The sequence below is a fragment of the Papio anubis genome, chromosome 10 (genome assembly GCF_008728515.1).
Source record: "Papio anubis isolate 15944 chromosome 10, Panubis1.0, whole genome shotgun sequence".
In the NCBI taxonomy this organism is placed as follows: domain Eukaryota; kingdom Metazoa; phylum Chordata; class Mammalia; order Primates; family Cercopithecidae; genus Papio; species Papio anubis.
In genome coordinates this window covers 31858466-31878490 of record NC_044985.1, presented here as the reverse complement: position 1 = coordinate 31878490, position 20025 = coordinate 31858466, and the positions used below count along the sequence as shown (strand labels likewise).

The window sequence follows — 20025 nt, the reverse complement described above, 5'->3', positions numbered from 1 at the left end:
AACAGAGCAAAAGTCCAGCTCAAAAAAATATATATATATATATATGTATGTATGTATGTATATATGTTTATATTCATGTGTGTATATGTTACGTATTTGTGGTTGTGTCTGTGTATATATGATTCCAGACATACTGCCATGTACTTGTGAAGACTACTGAAATTCAGAGGTTAGAGAGAACATGGCTTTTCTGGAGAATTGCAAGTCTTTTCAATTATTTAATCAGTTTAAGTACCGAGACAATATAAAATATTTTTCTTCATTTTAATATCAATGAGAAAATATCATGGCATCATATTACTTGACTGAAGATTATCAAAGCTTGGAATCATTTGATCTGAATGTGTCCTTAAGTAAATTGTGTCCTTTTATATTCACTGGCAACAAATGAGGAAAAAAAATGATTTTACAAAACTGTCAGTAATTACCATGGTTTATTCACCCGTGGTCCAAAAGTTGATTTGTGTGGAATGATTCTTCACCTCTGGAGAACTCAAGGAAACTTCTCACCAGAGGCTGTGCCCCAACTTGATATAGATAACATTTTTGAGCTGATCTCTTTAGGAAGAGCTAACAGAGTTTACTTACTTTCTAACTTGGAATTTATATCAGTATTGGCTCTTATTTCTCCCCACCCTCAACCATTCTTTTAACTCTATTTTAATCTTTACCTGTGTACAAACAATCCAACTGGGAAAAGAAAAAGAATGAAAACTAATTCTGATGGGCTGAAAAACAGCTTAAATGTATTTTTCTTGCCTCAGTTTCATCTCAAAGGACAGTAACAAAACATGGAAACCACCTACAAATTTCTCCTAAAATACCTTTCATTTTACGTTATTTGACTGTTTAGTGAGCAAATCAAGAACATTATATCTAACTGAAAAGAGGCAAAGTTCTGACCTTTTGTCCATACTTACCTGTCTTTGAAAAATGTCAGCCATATAAAGTTAGGTCCTAGGTAAACAGTAATAGAGTTTGTATTTTAACTTTTTTCTGATAAAGGGAGGGGAGTAGTGGTATTGTTTTCAATGTTTTCTTCTGCCACCATCTGGAAACAGAGTAGTATTAAACATCTTTTTAATTTACTAAGAGTTCTCTTTACAAAGTAATGCCCCCATCTGCTGGAGCTGTAAGGTTTTACCTCAAAATAAGGCTGTTAAGGAAAATAATACATGATCATTTGTGTATTTTTGAATTATATTTTCCAGTCTCATCCACCAATTTTACCAAGGTTTTTGTAGGAATTGTTAGCCAATTTCATCTGCTCTTGATGTGTGTGTTCTTCTTCCAAACTAAGAAAAACTTGATATAAATAAGTTGTTCTTGGAAAGTGGTGCATAGTTTTTGTTTGTTTGTTGTTGTTGCTGTTGCTGTTGTTGTTGTTTTTGAGATGGGAGTCTTGGTCTTTTGCCCAGGTGGGAGTGCTTACTGCAACCTCTGCCTCCTGGGTTCAAGCAGTTCTCCTGCTTCAAGTCTCCCGAGTAGCTGGGGTTACAGGCACGCACCACCACACCTGGCTAATTTTTGTATTTTTAGTAGAGATAGGGTTTCACCATGTTGGCCAGGCTGGTCCCAAACTCCTGACCTCAAGTGATCTGCCCAACTCAGTCTCCCAAAGTGCTGGGATTACAGGCGTGAGTCACTGCGTCCAGCCAAAAAGTGGTATGTTTTTATATTTTTAACAAATGGGTATGAGAAAACAAAAAATGCTCAGAGCAGTCTGAGCTCTGAGTTATGCTGGCCCAGAGAGATGTGAGTAGTATGGGACTTCAGTTATGCCCCCATACTCAACCCCCAACTCCCTACCCCCTGCCGATCTGTAGCCAATGGATAGTTAATGTTATATTAATGTAGATTCTTGGTGAACAACTCCGAACCTGCCTTTTTACATTTCTTTTTCTCTTTAAAAATCTACTTGTAACTGCTGCTAATGAGCATATATTCAGGGCAACTTGAATCTATGCTCCTTGGTTGCAACCCTCAATCTTGGTCCAAATGCAGTCTCTGTGTATGTTATTAATTTTGCCTCAACTTCCTTTTAGGTCAACACATATAAAACTTACTTATATTATTTACAGAAATATTTGTGAGTAGAATAAAAAGTTCTGTTTATAACTATTTTAAGTGTATAGATGTGAGAATTTTTATAGGTAATACCTAATTTTTTGGCGATAAAATCAATGTTGGAAATATTTTCAAAATGTCCTATAACACAAATTGCTTTTAAAAAGCAGTTTCTTTCCTACTTTTATTTTAAAATTCCAGATGAAGTAAATCTTTTTTTTTTTTTTTTTTGCTTTTTGTTTTTTATTTACTAAGCAGAATGCTGTTGACAGGCAGTCAATTTTCATTCCAGGAAAAAGCTGCGGTTGGAACAGCTGAGAATATTTCACTTACATTTTAAAAATAATAACATCTTTAAATTCAACAAGTGAGGCTGGGTGTGGCAATTCAGGCCTGTAATCCCAAGTGAGGCCAAGGCAGGTGGATCACCTGAGGTCAGGAGTTAGAGACCAGCCTGGCCAACATGGTGAAACCCCCATCTCTACTAAAAATACAAAAATTAGCCAGGCGTGGTGGCACATGCCTGTAATCCCAGCTACTGTCTTCTGAGGCAGGAGAATTGCTTGAACCCAGAAGGCAGAAGTTGTAGTGACCCAAGATTGCAATACTGCACTCCCACCGGGGCAACAGTGAGATTCTGTCTCAAAAAAAAAAAAAAAAAAATTCAACAAGTCAACTGGATTTAGTAATGTCTCCAAACTGGATTCATATACCTACATTGTGCATTAATGAGCTGAAAGTAAATGAATATGTGATGGTGCCACTCGGAACCCCTTCTTGTTATTGATCTTGAACTCTTTCCTTAGGGCTTCTGGGTTGCTCTTGGTAACATGACTTGACCTGCTGATACAAGACCAAGTAAAAATATGTCAATTTATATATTTACTAGTTAAGCTTAATTTAGTTATTATTTTTTAGATAAATATTTATAGGTAAACATATTACAATATTTTCTTTCTTTTTTTTTTTTTTTTTTGAGACGGAGTCTCGCTTTGTCACCCAGGCTAAGTACAGTGGCACTATCTTGGCTCACTGCAAGCTCCGCCTCCCAGGTTCACACCATTCTCCTGCTTCAGCCTCCCAAGTAGCTGGGATTACAGGTGCCTGCCACCACACTCGGCTAATTTTTTGTATTTTTAGTAGCGACGGGGTTTCACCATGTTAGCCAGGATGGCCTCGAACTCCTGACCTCAGGTGATCCACCTGCCTTGGCCTCCCAAAGTGCTGAGATTACAGGTGTGAACCACCATGCCTGGCCTGCAATACTTTCTTATTCCAGAGGGTTATTTTGTGCCAGCCACCTTACTGACCATTGATACGAAATATAGGAAAAATTGTTTATCTGTTGCCTCTTTGACCTGCACTTGGACAACTTTGCAACTAAATAAATAGGACATGTTCACACCTGTTATCTCTTGTAAATGCTTTTTTTGGTACACAGTGTTACAGCTCCTGCTCATCTTACTAGTAAGATGCTCATAACACTAAAGTACTTTTGATTATCCAGCTGAGGTACATGGTTCTTTTGCTTAAACAATTCTTATTTTTGGTTTTTTACCTTAAGGCAGCTGTAGAAAAAATAATTTAAAATATGTTACTTTGTGCGTGTATGTGTAATATATATGTATATGCATATATACATACATATATGCACATATATTACATATGTACATACATGCATATATAATACACATATACGCATATATAACATGCGTATATGTAAAGTATGCATAGGCACATATATATGCATATATGTAATATATACATATATACATATGTTTATTAGTATATGTATAGGGAAGCGTATATGTATATATACATATGTGCATGTATTAATATATGTAATATATACTTATATCAATATATGTATATATTACACATATACACATACAAATGTATATGTATGCATATATTGCATATGTTACATATGTACATATATACATATGTATATGTGATACATATATTAATACATGTGATATATACGTATATTACATATACGTATATATATTACACATACACGCACACACATATAAATTATGGAAAGTTCGTGTTCTTTTAAGTGACAAATATGAAATAGCATCCATTTTGGTTAAAAATGTATGTGTGTGTGTAGGCATGCCACATTTTTAACCTAATAAAAATTATAGGAATTGCTGGACTTCAGATATTTATTAAACCCAAGAGATTCCTTTTTTAAAAGATCTCAATCTTAGGTTAAAAAAAGTTTCAAGCTGGCCAAGGTGTGGACCCAGGTACTTAGGAGACTGAGGCAGAAGGATCTCTTGAGCCCAGGAATTCAAATCAAGCTTGTGCAATATAGTGAGACCCTGGGTCTTAAAAAAAACATTGTTTTTAGTTCCTTTTTTGCACTTCATGTTTTAAGTTTAGACATTATTATCTTTCTACTCTGAAAAATGAAATTAGCAACCTTATGCATTCATGCCACTTTTTTCTTTTTTTTTTTTTTTTTTGTTGAATGATTATTTTCAGTCTGTGAAGGCTTATGTTTCCACCTGCTACTATTTATTTACCTTTTTTTGATTTTAGTTTTTTATTTTAGTGGACTCACAGGTCACTGTTGTGTGTGTGTGTATATGTGTGTGTGTAAAATTGTGTTTTTAATTATGCTTTAGTTGGCTGGATTTTGTTGTTGAGTTCCCCATATCCCACCACAACACAAGGCTTTATTGGCTCTGTGTACTAAATAAGTTCATTCTTATTTGATAAGGCTATACCTGTTACCTTTATATGTGAGTGACATCTTTGCTACGTATGAGTCTTGGTTTCTCTCTCAGAACTTTGTAGATATTATGACACCATATTTTAGCATTTTTTCCTCCCTTGTAGGTGTTTTTCATCCTGGAGTCCCAGTGAATTCTTTTTTTTGGCTTGAAATTTAATAATTGAATTATAATTTTCATCAATTTTCTTCTTTTCATATTTGAAATATTGATGAGAATTTAGGAGATTTTATTGATGCCAGTATAGCTTTTAAGAGTGAGGTTAAAGTTAGGAGCTATGGAGAACTCCTATAGAGTTTTCTAGGCTTGTTTATTATTAACTTGTCTCTTTAGTTACCGCTAAGGTATTTCTGTTTGACAACTTTTTGTTTTGCTTTATTAGATAGAGGAGAAAGATTCTCTGATTCCATTTTTTACCATTTTATCTGCACAATTCCTTATTAAAATTCCAAAGTTTCTATATGAAACATGTATTCCTTTTTAGTGACGGGAAGAAAGTTTATGATCTATAAATAAAGATGTCTACAGAAGAAAATACAAATTGTACACCTAGACCTTCAAAGAGAAGTGAATTGTTGGTATTGAACATCTATTATACTAACCGTGTTCTTTCACAATGTATTATCGTGCTATGTTTTGTCTCTTAAAGAAAAGCACAATGATGATTTTGATGACTTTTCTGATGTTTGCAGGGTTTTTTTCATGCCAGTTGAGACTAACCAACCTCTGGGAGTCAATAGACCTAACAGCTACTGCTGCTGTTAAGTAAGCTATGTCATCTTGGGCAGGTCATTTAAAATCTCTGTGTTTGTTTTCACTTCTATAGGTAGTACTATGTGTTTTTTGAGGTCCCTTTCTTTACTAACCCTATGAGTGTATCCCTCGTTTTATGCGGATACTGCCTTATCAGTGGGAGATACATATGTACACATACATATACACATATATATTATTCCAACAAGATTGTAAGTTTTGCTTAGAGACCAAATTTTATATTTCTCATCTTTCCCATAATGCTTGTCACAGCCTTGTAATAAGTAAACACTAAAATGTTAGGTTAAATTGATTGAGAAGGTCTGGCATTGACTTGTAGCTACTTGGTTGTCTTATTAACTACAGTTTATGTAGATTAAACATTTTATTTAATCGTTTTTCAAAATGTGCTCATTTTCTAGATCAGTTGTAATGTCATTCCAGTAAAAATTTGTCTTTCAGTTTAGTGAAAATACATCTTTAAGCAACGCTGGAAACTAAAACCATGAACTCGTTTATATATGAATATCTATTACCCATACTGAAACACACGTATGGAAATTGAGCAGATAATGCCAATCTGTGGTGCTTGGTCATATTTCATGAACCATGAATTGTTATCATAGCTTAACTCAGCATCATCAGAAAATTTATATCTTATTTACATTGCTGACAGTAGCAAGTTGAATGCATACAGTCTGTTGCATGAAAGGACTTGTGAGTGACTTATGACAACAGTATTATTTAGGTGAAGCAATAATCTGTTGAAAACATATTTTGTATTAATTAACATAGTCAACATATATTAATATACTTTGAAACTTATATTTGCAACGTATTCATTCAGCAGTAATTTATTGAGCAACTTATTTTCAAATGGAGTTGGTGGAGTATCCCAAAGCAAGTCTCATGTGTGTGCCCTTGTAAGATTTGATAATTCTGAATTCTTTTAAGAAGCTATTCTAAGTTAGTTGTAATCTGCTCATAATATAGATAGAAGTTGTATACGTTTGCTAGTCAGCAAGCAGAGAAGTATTTGGTAAATTGACCAAACTTCAAATTTGACATGAAGGACTGTCATCAGGAATTTATCCAGGTTGCTTCTCCCACAAAGTTTAGGATTATGTTAGTCTAAAAAACAGTGATTAGAACTAACCTAAGATGAGGAGCTTAAGTTAGTTGTGCAAACTAAATGGAGGGCTTTTATATTCTATTTCTAAGGTGGGAAAACATTTGACATCTGAATGGCTATTGAGCTATATGTAGGAATAAGTTATTAGTGTCAACTATTTTCTAATTCTGTCTTTAGATGTTAAGAGAGTTTACTAAACAGTTATCATTGTTGTTGGCCAAACAGTTAGTCTAAAATACATTATGCAGAATTGGTGAGGTAGACATAGAGGCACTGAGTGAGGGTTTGGATCTGAAGAAGGCATAATGAGAAAGAAGAGTTATAAGTACTCATGAAATCTCAAGAGCAGTAAAGGATGTACTTCATAATTTTTAGAATTTATCAACAAGCAACCCTTGGAAAGCATAGGAATGGAGAATTACGACAAATAAGCCACCTCAGTTGAAAAATGGGAAGTATGAATATACACGTGATTGAGTCTTGAGCTTATTTAGTCATCCTGCTTTGGTTAGCATGTAACTATAAAATTTCAAATACAGATACAGTAAGTAGTGGTCAGTGAAGATATTTCAGAATTCATCTCTTCCTTTGTAAAGGTATAGATTGTAGGGGACTTACTGTCATGGGGAAATGCGCATAGGCCATTCAGAGAGCAGACAGCTTTAGATGACACATTTTTACAATTCCTATAATTTTTGTACTTTGTCAATACAGAAATAAATTTAAAATGGTCAGCAGCTCTCTGATGTGTAATATAGTAGTGCTCTGGAATTGCAGTAATGAGAATTTCCTCCATATGCAATTGACTCTTGAACAATGTAAGGGTTAGGGGTCAAAACACCCCCCTCCCTACCCAAAGCAGTTGAAAATCTGCATATAACTTTTGCCTCCCCAAAAACTTAACTGCTAATAGTCTGCTTGACTAGAAGTCTTACTGGTAACATAGTCAATTAATATATATTTTATATATGTATTACATATTGTATTATAATAAAGTAAGCTAAAGAAAAAATATTTAGAAAGAAAATATATCTACTATATAAAGAAAATATGTTTACTATTCATTAAATTGAAGTGGCTCATCGTAAAGGTCTGCATCCTACTAGTCTTCATGTTGAGTAGGCTGAGGAGGAAGAGGAGGGGTTAATCTTGTTGCCTAGGGGTAGAAGAGGTGGAGGAAGTAGAAGGGGAGACAAGACAGGTAGGCACACTGGGTGTAACTACAGAAACACATTGTAATTTCTGTCTATCTCTTGATTTCTAATTTGTTTTAAAATGTTTCTATACAGTATCAACCTTTCCTCAGCCATTTGCTTTGATTCCAGTACCTGTATCATAGAAGGGTTCATGTTGTAAAGAAAACAAGGAAAACAAGAGCAGTCTTGTATATTCAGAACTGTTCTGCCAGACTGTCTAATGTCAATTTGTTTTCTGGCACTGTTAACTTCTGCATCTTTCTCACTGTCTGGCAGTGGTTCAGAAGCATCTGTCTCCACTTGTCTTCTGTTAATTCCTCTGGTGTGGTATCTGTTAGCTCTTGAATTTCTCTAAGACCCGTATCTTGAAACCCATCACTGCCCACCCTTTTTGCCATATCTGCAATCTCTTTCATGATTTTCTTGATTGGCTTTGTAGTAAATCCTATGAAGTCACGCACAACATCTGGACATAGATTTCTCCAGCAGGAATTTGTTTCGGGCTTGTTGGGTTTCACGGCCTTTTCTGTGACAACAGGGCATCTTCAATGGGATAATCCCCCCAGACTTTCATCGTGTTCTCTCTGTGGAGGTTTTTCCATAGTGTTGACATTCCTTTCCATAGAGTTCTGTGTGTAATGAACCTTAAAGGTCCTTATGACCTGATCTACAGGTTGAATTAGAGACTTTGTGTTTGGGGACCAGTGGACTACTTGGACAAAAACCTTCGGTGTTGAACTCATGGGATTCTGGGTAGCCAGGGGCATTGTCCAATATCAGAAGAACTTTAAAAGGCAGTCCCTTACTGTCTGGGTACTTCCTGACTTCAGTGAAAAAGCATCAGTGGAACTAATTCATTAACCCCATTGGCTCATTGAGTGAATCGGTTCCAGTGTTTTGGCTATTACAAGTAAATTTATTATGAACATACATTTTACAGGTTTTTGTGTGAACATAAGTTTTTCTGTCAGGTAAGTACCCAAGAGTGCAATTGCTATGTGGCTTGTAAAGTGTATTTATAGTTTTCTAAGAAACTGCTGACAAGAAAGTTTTCAGAGTAGCCATGTCAAGAAACATTCCCACCAGTGGTTAAATGAAGGATTCATTTTCTCTACATTCTCACCATCTTTGAGTTATTTTAGCTCTCCTAATCGGTGTGTGGTGATATCTTACTATGGTTTTAATTTGCATTTTCTTAGTGGATAATGATATTAAACATCTTTGCATATGCTTATTTGCCACCTGTATATCTTTGGTGAAATGTCTACGTGTGTGTTTTGCCTGTTTTCTAATTGGATTGCTTCTTTTTTTATTACTGAGTTTTGAGGGTTCTTTAGATACAGATATTTTGTCAGATATGCGGTTTGCAAGTATTTTCTCCCATATGAAGCTTGTCTCATCTGTACTATTAGAATTGTCTTTGAAATATTCTTTATTATGTAGTAGATACTTGACCATTACATGAAGGGGCAAGATGTCAAAATAACCTTTGGACTAAAACTTTATTTACAGTCAAAATTTATGTAGGTTATAAGGTAGATACCATAGTGGTGTGTTTGTTGTTTCTTTTCTGAATGCTGGCCCCAAATGAAGAAAAAATGATCTTAATAGCATACCTGATTTATATATGATGCAAAGAGGCAGATTAGATACCTACCTTGGAACTGTGGACATTTATTTCATTTTTCTGAGTAATTCTTTCTTAATTCATGAAGTGGGTAAAAAAAATCTTTTAATTCTAACAATACTGTAAGATAGCTAATGTAGTTCTACAGAATAAAACATACTACAAAACCCTTTCTCCTTTTTACATTTTAATTAGCCTTATAATCTAGGAGACAATTATCACATAGTTCCTTGTGATTTTAGGTTTTGACTGAGAGATAGTCAAGAGCATCATAAACCAGAGTTGAGACTATAAAATGTAGCTACAAAGGTTTTTCCCTCTCATAATAGTTATTAGGGAAGATAAAAACTTAAATAGAATAAGATAAAACTTTAGACATAAAAGACTGCTAGAAGGTATCTTAAGACAACTGAGAAGACCACTTTTCTTCTAAGAAAGAAGATGCTTAAGGGTCAAGACAATAATTGAGTACTCTGTTATTTAGTTTTCAGTTAGGAAGCCTGGAGCCAGAGGACTTTTGGTGGCTGAGGCCTTAGCTACCTGGCTTACACATTAAGGAGAACACAGATTTGCTTGCTGGTCTGTCTGTCAAGGCCTGGCTCAGCTAAGGGCCTGTTAACATTTCTAGAGAAGAAAACAGCATTGCCATGGTTTGCTTTCTAATTGCCACTATATGAAATTAATAAATGTGAATGTAAAATGTATTGGCTGATCTTCCTTCAGGTTATTGAAATGTGTTTGTACTTCTTTTTTAAAAAAATTGGCTAAATAAGTAACAATTGAATAAGAGTATAACTTATTTGGGCTCAAATCCTGGCTCTGCCACTTAGTCGCTTTTTGATATGTATTTTATATGTATTTTTTTTTCTAATTGATGAATAAAATTGTTATCCATTTATGGTATACAGCATGATGTTTTAATATATGTATATGTTGTAGAATGACAAAATTAAGCCTATTAACATATCTGTTACCTCACATACCATTTTTTTGTAACAAGAAAATTTAAAATCTGCTTTCATTCTGTGAGTTCCCCTGTTAGAGGTTCCACCTACTGTAGTCCCCCCCTTATCCTCAGTTTCACTTTCCATTGTTTCAGTTACCTTTGGTCAGCTGAGGTTCCAAAATATTAAATGGAAAATTTCAGAAGTAAACAATTTATTAGCTTTAAATTGCATGCCACTCTGAGTAGTGTGATGAAATCTGCAGTGTCCTGCTCCATCTTGCCTGGGACATACATAATTTCTTTGTCCAGCATATCCATGCTGTATATGCTACGTTGTTGCGGGAAGTCAGGGACCCTGAACCAAGGGACTGGCTGAAGCCGTGGCAGAGGAACATGATTGTGAAAATTTCATGGACTTTTATCAGTTCCCAGATAATACTTTTATATTTTCTTATGCCTGTCTTTACTTTAATATCTTAATCCTGTTATCTTTGTAAGCTAACAGTGTACATCACCTCAGGATCACTGTGATAATTGTGTTAACTGTACAAATTGATTGTAAAACGTGTGTTTGAACAATATGAAATCAGTGCACCTTGAGAAAGAATAGAATAACAGCGATTTTTAGGGAACTAGGGAAGACAACCATAAGGTCTGACTGCCTGCGGGGTTGGGCAAAAAGAGCCATATTTTTCTTCTTGCAGAGAGCCTATAAATTGATGTGCAAGTAGGGAAGATATCGCTAAATTATTTTCCTAGCAAGGAATATTAATATTAATACCCTGGGAAAGGAATGCATTCCTGGGGGGAGGTCCATAAACGGCTGCTCTGGGAGTGTCTGTCTTATGTGGTCGAGATTAGGACTGAAATACGCCCTGGTTTCCTGCAGTACCCTCAGTGTTATTAGGGTGGGGAAAAACTCCGCCCTGGTAAATTTGTGGTCAGACCAGTTCTCTGCTCTTGAACCCTGTTTTCTGTTGTTTAAGATGTTTATCAAGACAATACGTGCACTGCTGAACATAGACCCTTGTCAGTAGTTCTCCTTTTTGCCCTTTGAAGCATGTGATCTACTGCCTGTTCTTACACCCCCTCCCCTTTTAAAACCCTTAATAAACAACTTGCTGATTTGAGGCTTAGTTGGGCATCATAGTCCTACCAATATGTGATGTCACCCCTGGCGGCCCAGCTGTAAAATTCCTCTTTGTACTCTTTCTCAGCCAGCCAACATTTACGGAGAATAGAACTGACGTTGAAATATTGGGGGCGGGTTCCCCTGATACTACGTGTCCTTTAATCACTCAGTAGCCATCTAGGTTATCAGATTAAAAGAACATAGTATAGAGAGAGAGTTTTGTACTATCCATGATTTCAGGCGTCTGAGGGGTGCCTTGGAATTTATCTCCCATGGATAAGGAGAGACTACTGTATAAATTAGATTATGTGGTGTTTGTCTTTGTGTGCCTGGCTTATTTCAGCTAACATAGTATCTTCCAGATGCATCTATGTTGTTGCAAATGACAGGATTTCTTTTTTGTTTAAGGCTGAGTTAGTGTTCCATTGTGTATATATACACCACGTCGTCTTTATCTTTTCATCTATTGATGGACACTTAGGTTGATTCCGTATTTTGGCTGTGAATAATGCTGCAGTATATATGGGAGTGAGGATATATCTTTGATGTATTGATCATTTCCTTTGTATATATGGATGGATATTCAGTGGGATTATTGGATTATATAATTTGACTTTTAATTTTTTCAAGTTCAAGAACCTCCATACTGTTTTCCATAATGATTATACTAATTTACATTTTTATCAACAGTGTTTCAGGGTTTCCTTTTTTTTCATAATCCTTAACAACACTCATCATCTTTTGTCTTTTTTTAACAAATAGCCTTCCTAGCAAGTGTGAAATGTTATCTCATTGTGGTTTTGTTTGTACTTCCCTGAAAATTAGTAACACTGAGAATTTTCTCAAATACCTGTTTGACATTTTTATGTCCTGTGAGAAATCTTTTTGACTATTTTTTAAATTGGGTTGTTTCCTTGCTATTTTTTCTTAGTTCCTTATACAGTCATCCCTCTGTATCCACAGGAAACTGGTTCCAGGACCCCCCTCAGATACCAAAATCTGTAGATGCTCAAGTTTCTTCTATAAATTGACATGGTATTTACATATAACCTACACATACCATCCCATATGCTTTAAATCATCTCTAGATTACTTATAACTTCTAATACAATGTAAGTGCTTTGTAAATAGTCATTATAATGTATTGTTTTTTAAATTTGTATTAATTTTTATTGTTGCATTTTTTCCCCCTCTAAATTTTCTCTCTCTTAAGTTGGTTGAATCTGCTGATGAGGACCGACTACATATTTTGGATTTTAACCTGTTGTCAGATGTAACATTTGCGAATATTTTCACCTATTCTGTAGGTTGTCTCTTCATTCTGTTGATTGATTGCTTTGTAGGAGCTTTTTAGTTTTATGTCTGTTTTCATTATTCTTGCTTGTGCTTTTGGAGTCATATCCAAAAAAATCTTTGCCAAGTCCAGTGTCAAAAAGCTTTTCCCCTGTGTTTTATTTCCCTGTGTTTCAGGTCTTACGTTTGTCTTTAATCCGTTTTTAGTTGATTTTTGTATATGATGTGAGATGAGGGTTCAATTTCATTATTCTGCCTGTGGATATACAGTTTTCCTAACACCATTTCTTGAAGAGACTATCCTTTCTCCATGGTGTGTTCTTGGCACTTTTGTTGAACATAAGTCGACTATAAAAGTATGGATTTATTTCTCGACTCTCTATTCTGGTGGTGTGTATGTTTGTTTTTATGCCAGAACCATGTTGTTTTGAATTATCTTTATTTTGCACTAGGTATTGAAATCAGGTAGTCTGATACCTCCAGCGTTGTTCTTTTGCTTATGATTGTCTTAGCTATTAAATGTCTTTGTGGGTCCATATGAATTTTAAGGTTTTTTTCTATTTCTTTGAAAAATGTCATTAGAATTTTGATGTAGATTACTTTGACCTTCACTTCCAGTAGTAGGGACATTTTAATAACATTGATTCTTTCAATCCGTGAGCATGGAGTGTTTTTCCATTTATTTGTGTCTTCACTTTCTTTCATCAATATTGTATAGTTTTCAATGACAGACCTTTCACCTCTTTTGTTACATTTCTTTCTAATTTGTTTTTGATGCTATTGTAATTAGGACTGGTTTTTAATTTTTTCAAATAGTGATTAGTGTGGAGAAATCTTATTGATTTTTGTATGTTGATTTTGTATCCTGCCACTTTACTGTATGTATTAGTACTAACAGTTTTTTGGTAGAGTCTTAAGGGTTTTCTCTATATAAAATCATGTCATCTGCAAACAGATCATTTAACTTTCTCTTTTTTGACTTGGATGCCTTTTATTTAATTTTCTTATCTAATTCCTTTGGCTAGGATTTGCAGAACTGTATTGAATATAAATAGCCAAGGTGGGCATTCTTCTCCTGTTCTTGATCTTAGAGAAAAAGCTTCCAACTTTTTACCTTTGGGTGCAATGTTAGCTGTGAGTTTGTTATATATGGCCTTTATTGTGTTGAAGTATATTCCTTTTATACCTAATGTATTGAGAGTTTTCATCCTGAAGGAATATTGAGTTCTGTTAGAAGCTTTTTCTTTATCTGTTGAGTCAGTCATATGATTTTTGTCCTTCATTCTGTTAATACATTATAGCACACTTTATAGATTTACATATGTTGAACCATCTTTGCATCCCAAAGATAAATACCACTTGATCATGGTAATTGATCTAATGTGCTGTTGAGTTAGATTTGCCAGTATTTGTTGAGGATTTTTGTACCTATATTCATCAAGGATATTAGCCTGCTACTGAAACTATTCACCAAGAGGCCCAGGAAAGGTAATGCACACTGGTACCTCAGAAAATAAGTCCACTGTCCTCAGTCTCAACTGTGGACCCTGATAAGACACTTTAACTTGTCTGTGGTCTGAGATCAGTTCAAGGACCCACAAGAAGACAAAACGGTCTGAATCCCTGGGTCAAGCTTTCTGAACTTGGTCCTACATTATATCCTGAAACAGCCCTGAAGCTCAGCTCCTGCTACTCTTGGTTGCAGCCTGAGAGCAACCCTGCCTGCACAAGGAACTGCTAGGAGACTCACCTGTCTGTGCTATCAGTACAGACTTACCAGTCTCTGTCCCGTAGCATATGCTGAAAAAGCTCTGAATTGGGAATCCAGCACATCTTAGCCACAGTCTTACAGAAATCCTGTACAGAAATTCTCCTGTAGTCAGGAGATACATCCTTCCGTGTCCTCAGGACAGGCAGGCAGATTTCAGTCCCACAGCAGGTCCTGAAACAACCCTGAATCTTGGCATAAGCCCCACTCAGCTATGGTCAGAAAGCGGTTCTGCCTACCCAGCATTCTGGAGGGAGATGGGGCTGTCCATAGCCCTGCCAACAGGCCACCTCACCCAGGTCCCTCATCAGTCCCTGAAACACCCCTTAAAAGTGGCTTCAGCCCCTCTCAGTACAGCTTGAGAGCAGGCCCACCAACCTAAGGACCTGAAGGGAGGCATGCAGGTTCATGACACCGTAGACAAGCCTGAAGACCTAAGTCTTGACTGTAGGCCCTGAAGCAACCCTGTGACTTAGTTCCAGCCTCACGCAGCTGGGGACTATGGCAGTAGTGCCTGCTCAAGTTATCCACTCAGTGATCCAGTAGGAGCCCTCCCAGGTTCCCAGAGAAAGCCACACCATCCACACACCTGGTAACAGGTCTTTTCTCTGCGTATCTTCATCCCCTGTACAGACCAATGTCCTAGAAAAAGTCCAGTCCACCACCAGATAGGTTTCATATCCTGCTACAGCCCCTGGTAACAAGGTCCTATCAGGCTTTAGCTAAGCCCTCAGGAGGACAGGGCCCTTTCCAAGTCTGAAGCCTGGACTACAGTTGGGGAATCCGTCACGTGAATGAAGATCTGCCCTCAAATTGACTTTCCCAGGTCTTGGGCCCCACTGGGGTTTCACAGACGCCTGCCTGCATCTCAAGGCTAACACAAAGACACTTTTGTCCGTGGGTGGCTGTGAAATTATTGTTGCTATTTGGGAACACAAGCTGAAGGGCCTCCTATTTCATCTTGCTGCCGTCATTCTCACATTATTATAATGTTAATCATTGGTGATTTGATGATAGGTCAGCTTTTCTTGAGTTTTATGAGTTCTGGCAGTAAAAAAGTTCCAAAATGTCTTTCACTGGGCAAAATTCAGGGTGTCAGCAAAGCTGTGTTCCTTCTGGAGACTAGATGAGACCGGAATACACTTTTTTTAAAAAGCGGTTAACTTGGTTGGATCCAAATCCCGGCTCTTCCATTTACGTACTGTTTGATTTTGGTCAACATAGTTAGCCTATCTGTGTCTTCTAACCTTGAAAGAGGATTATAATAGTAGTTATCCCATAGGGTAGTTTTGAGGATTAAATGAGTTGATAAATGCAAATTATTTGTAACAATTCCTGATACCTAAGTAAACACTGCTTAAGCTGTTACTGTCTAACTGTTAAAGTAGTCCTATAGGAAATCAGTGCTAAGAAAATTAGGTCTTTTAGTCAAAGGTATTTGTCTATGAGTATGGTAACTTGAGGAGAATTTTACAAGAATTATACATTTTTCATTAATTTTTTTTCATTCCATTTATTCATTGCCAACTTTGTTTTGAGCATTATGCTACAATGCTTGGAATATAAAAAATCTCAATTTGGAAACACTAGCAAATGAACAGATAATTTTGTTCAATAATAAAGAGAAATACAGGCACTTATAAGTAATTAAATAAGAGGCATTTAACCTAGTCTGTAATGATTATTTGTGTATGGTTGGTGAGTGGAGCAAGAAAGGAAGGTTTTCTATGAGAGATGATCCTGTGGGATGGATGGGTGGGAGAATCATAAAGGAAGCATATAAGTTAAAGAAAAAGGAAGAAAGGGAAGGTGAATAGAAGATTTAATAGAAACGGAGGAGTAGCTGTTAAGAACCACATACAGGCCTGGAGGTATTATTACAGGTTCAGTTCCAGACCATTGCGGTGAAGCAAATATCACAATAAAGTTAATCACCCAAAACTTTTCTCAGTACATATAAAATGTATATTTACAGTATACTAGTCCATTAAGTGTGCAGTAGTAGTATGTCTAAAAAATGTACATACCTTAATTTTAAAATACCTTATTGCTGAAAAATGCTGACAGACACAAAATGGGGACATGGTGTTTGAAAAATGGTACCTATCGACTTGTTGGACACAGAGTTGCTATAAACCTTCAATTTACTTAAAAAAATGCACTGTCTGCAAAGCACAATAAAACCAAGTGTACCTAAAGTATGGTATGAGAGTGTTGAATAATCCTGTACTTGGACAAAATGAAGCCATCGAAGATTTTGAAGGTCTTAGGGTTTGAGCATTTTTTACTTTTAAAAACTTGTATTTAATTCTAGAACAGTAAATTCTTAGGTATTATCTCTTCAAGTCACTATGTTTATAATATTTATGCCAATTTTTTTAAGGATTTGAATTTGTTGAAATGAGCAGTCGTAAATCAAAGAGTAACAGCTTAATTCACGCAGAGTGCCTTTCACAGGTTAGTATGTATTTTCATTAACCTCAAGACCTTTTACTCTATAAAAGTGTTGAGAGAAATAGTTATCTTCTTAACTTGAATTTTCACTTTAGCGTATAAGAAGAATCACTCTTTCTAACCTTAAGGAGATGTCAGTACAAGACCTTGAGATATCAGTACAAGGTCGTAAGAACAATCATCTGGAAGCAAAATTTTCCAGACTCTAAAAATTAAATGTGGACCAATAGATTTTCTTGTTGTTATGATTGTTCTCTATCCTTTTTGTCAGTTCATATATTTTTTTAATATTAGTGTTTTATACTATAATTTAATTTTATCCTTATTAAGTCCGGGTAGTCAGAATTCTAGCTTTTACTTTTTTCTTTCTAATCTAGATACCTTTTTTTCTCCCCTTTTCTTGCTTAATTGCCCTGGCTTGAACAAATGCTGAATAGGAATGGGAATAATGGACATTCTTGTCTTTGTTTTCATCTTAGAGAGACAGCATTCAGTCTTTCACTATTATATATGATATTAGCTGTAGGATTTTTTTTTAGATGCCCTTTATTAAGTTGAGGAAGTTCCGTTAATGTTCCTCGTCTATCGAGTGTTTTTATAATGAACGTTATCAGAAGTGCATACTGTATTCCAAGTGCTGAACATCTATCTGTATATCTCTTCCTTAAGAAGCTTATAGTCTAGTAGGGAAATGAGCATGGTATTTCTATGTTTGTATGTATCTAGCTTGACCTGAACTACATGTAGTTTTTAAATAAAAATTAAATGTTACTGGTATTCCTTCATAAGACTTGGCTTTCTTTTTGAAGGAAGTTGTTTAACTCTACTTCTAAAAAAAAAAAAATTTAACTGAAATATGCTTTACGTACCTTTGTATATAAAGTGCACAAATCCTCCATGTACAGCTGAATTAATTTCAATACATGTATATACCTGTTTAACTTCCATGCCAGATCACTTTGGGATTTGTGAACCTTCTAACTAGTCACTGCAGCTTTATCTAGCTTATGTTTTACACCCCATTACTGCCTCTAAGAGATTTTAATGAAGTTTTGGTTTTTTGTTTTGTTTTGTTTTGTTTTTAAGGAAGGGATTGAGTTTTTTCTTTTGATCTTATCTAGGTAGAGGAATACACATTATGACTAGTTGAGTACATATATATGTTCTTTTATGTATTTTTATAGATATTAGCTATTACCTGTACAAAGCCTATTTGTGTTACAGATAATTGCCTTTTGCCTTTTTAAATTTTTTTTTTTTTTTTTTTGAGACCAAGTCTTGCTCTGTTGCCCTAGCTGGAGTGCAATGGTACAATCTCAGCTTACTGCAACCTCCGCCTCCTGAGTTCAAGCAATTCTCCTGCCTCAGCCTTCCAAGTAGCTGGTATTACAGGCATCTGCCACGTCTGGCTAATTTTTGAATATTTAGTAGAGAAGGTATTTCAACCATGTTGGCCAGGCTGGTCTTGAACTCCTAACCTCAAGCGATCCACCCATCTCGACCTCCCAAAGTGTTGGGATTTACAGATGTGAGCCACCGCGGCCACCCCACTTTTTTAATCTTTAAAACAGGCCTGCAACAAGGTGTTATTCTCCCTATTTTATAGATAAAGAAATTAAAATTTAGAACAGACTTAACCTTTTAAAATTCATATAGTAGCCTCTTCTGGTGCCAGTGTCCTTACTCTTTAACTTCCTCTATAATGAACAAGTATGTATCATTTTGTCCCTAGTGAATCATTTTCTTTGCTTAGCCTCTGTACATGGAACAAGAACTCAGATTTATTTCTTTGATACATGAAGGATTAGTTCCATGCCGTCAGTCTAGGAGAAGCAAATATTTTTGGAGGTTTTTTATTCCAGTTCATGGGGCCAAATCTGAGATAGCACCCTAAGGTTGTCCTTGAAAGACCTCTGTATTAGCTGCAGATCCAAAAAGGAATGACTTTAATGGTAATGGTCCATCTTTTTAAAGAGTATGGTAGATTATCTGACATAATTTTTCATGACTAAGTCTAAGGCCCTTTTTCTAAGGTGAACTCAAAATACAGCTCCTTATAAGAATTTTTTTCTGAACTCGTTCACATGCATTGAAACAGCCCTTGAGTTGCTAACATAACTAAAGTCAGTGATTCTCCCTTTTTTGAAACCTTCACAACTAAATTCTCATTCTTCCTGTGGGACTTGAGATAGATAAGAACACCATTAATTTTTTAACTTATGGTGCCATAACTCTAGAGGATAAGAATTTAGGGAGGGTTGAATTGATTCATTAATAACTAATTCTGGCTATTGTAAATGTGCTTTCTTACTCATTTTTTATTGCATGTGTAATATTTTTATATTTATTCACTTTATTTTCATCAGGTACAAAGAATTTTACGTGAAAGATTTTGTCATCAGAGTCCACATAGTAACCTATTTGGAGTGCAAGTACAATACAAGTAAGTCTAGCTGTCCTTTTGACTGTTACGGACCAACTTACAGATGCCTTCCAGGTCTTGCAAAAATTATGTAACAAGTTTGATATTAAATAAACCTAACAAACACTTTTATAGAAGTAAAAAATTTTGCTTTGTGAATAGAAACACCACATAGCGTGAAGCAGGAGCAGATACAAATATTTCCATAATGCAATAGCACTTTAACATTCAATCTTGTTTTGTTTATGTTATCTAATACTGTGGAGAGAATTCTAACCATCTTGCCCTTAATACCCAGCAGCCAACTATGGAGTGAAAGTTCAGAGTATTAGTAGGAAAAGAGATTTGAATCCAAGAGTCCTGAGAGTTGCCACTGTTGTCCCCACGATCATACAAATCAATATATTCCAATCTGATACATTTTCACCTGAAGATTTCAGAGTCTATACTACCCTCCTATTTCTTTTGTATTTTTCTGTTTAGGACCATTCAGA

At 35.6% G+C, this 20025-nt stretch overlaps 1 protein-coding gene across 7 annotated transcripts in view; it reads left to right on the top strand.

The window, feature by feature from the left end:
• ORC4 (origin recognition complex subunit 4) overlaps positions 1 to 20025 on the top strand; it is a 90588-nt gene that overhangs the window by 29576 nt on the left and 40987 nt on the right. For all 7 annotated transcript variants that reach the window (XM_017946526.3, XM_021924292.2, XM_009182183.4 and 4 more), the window contains exons 2-3: positions 17039 to 17112; positions 19476 to 19552. In XM_017946526.3, the coding sequence (XP_017802015.1) occupies positions 17056 to 17112; positions 19476 to 19552 (134 nt within the window). In that variant the 5' untranslated portion in view covers positions 17039 to 17055. The remainder of the gene's footprint in view (positions 1 to 17038; positions 17113 to 19475; positions 19553 to 20025) is intronic.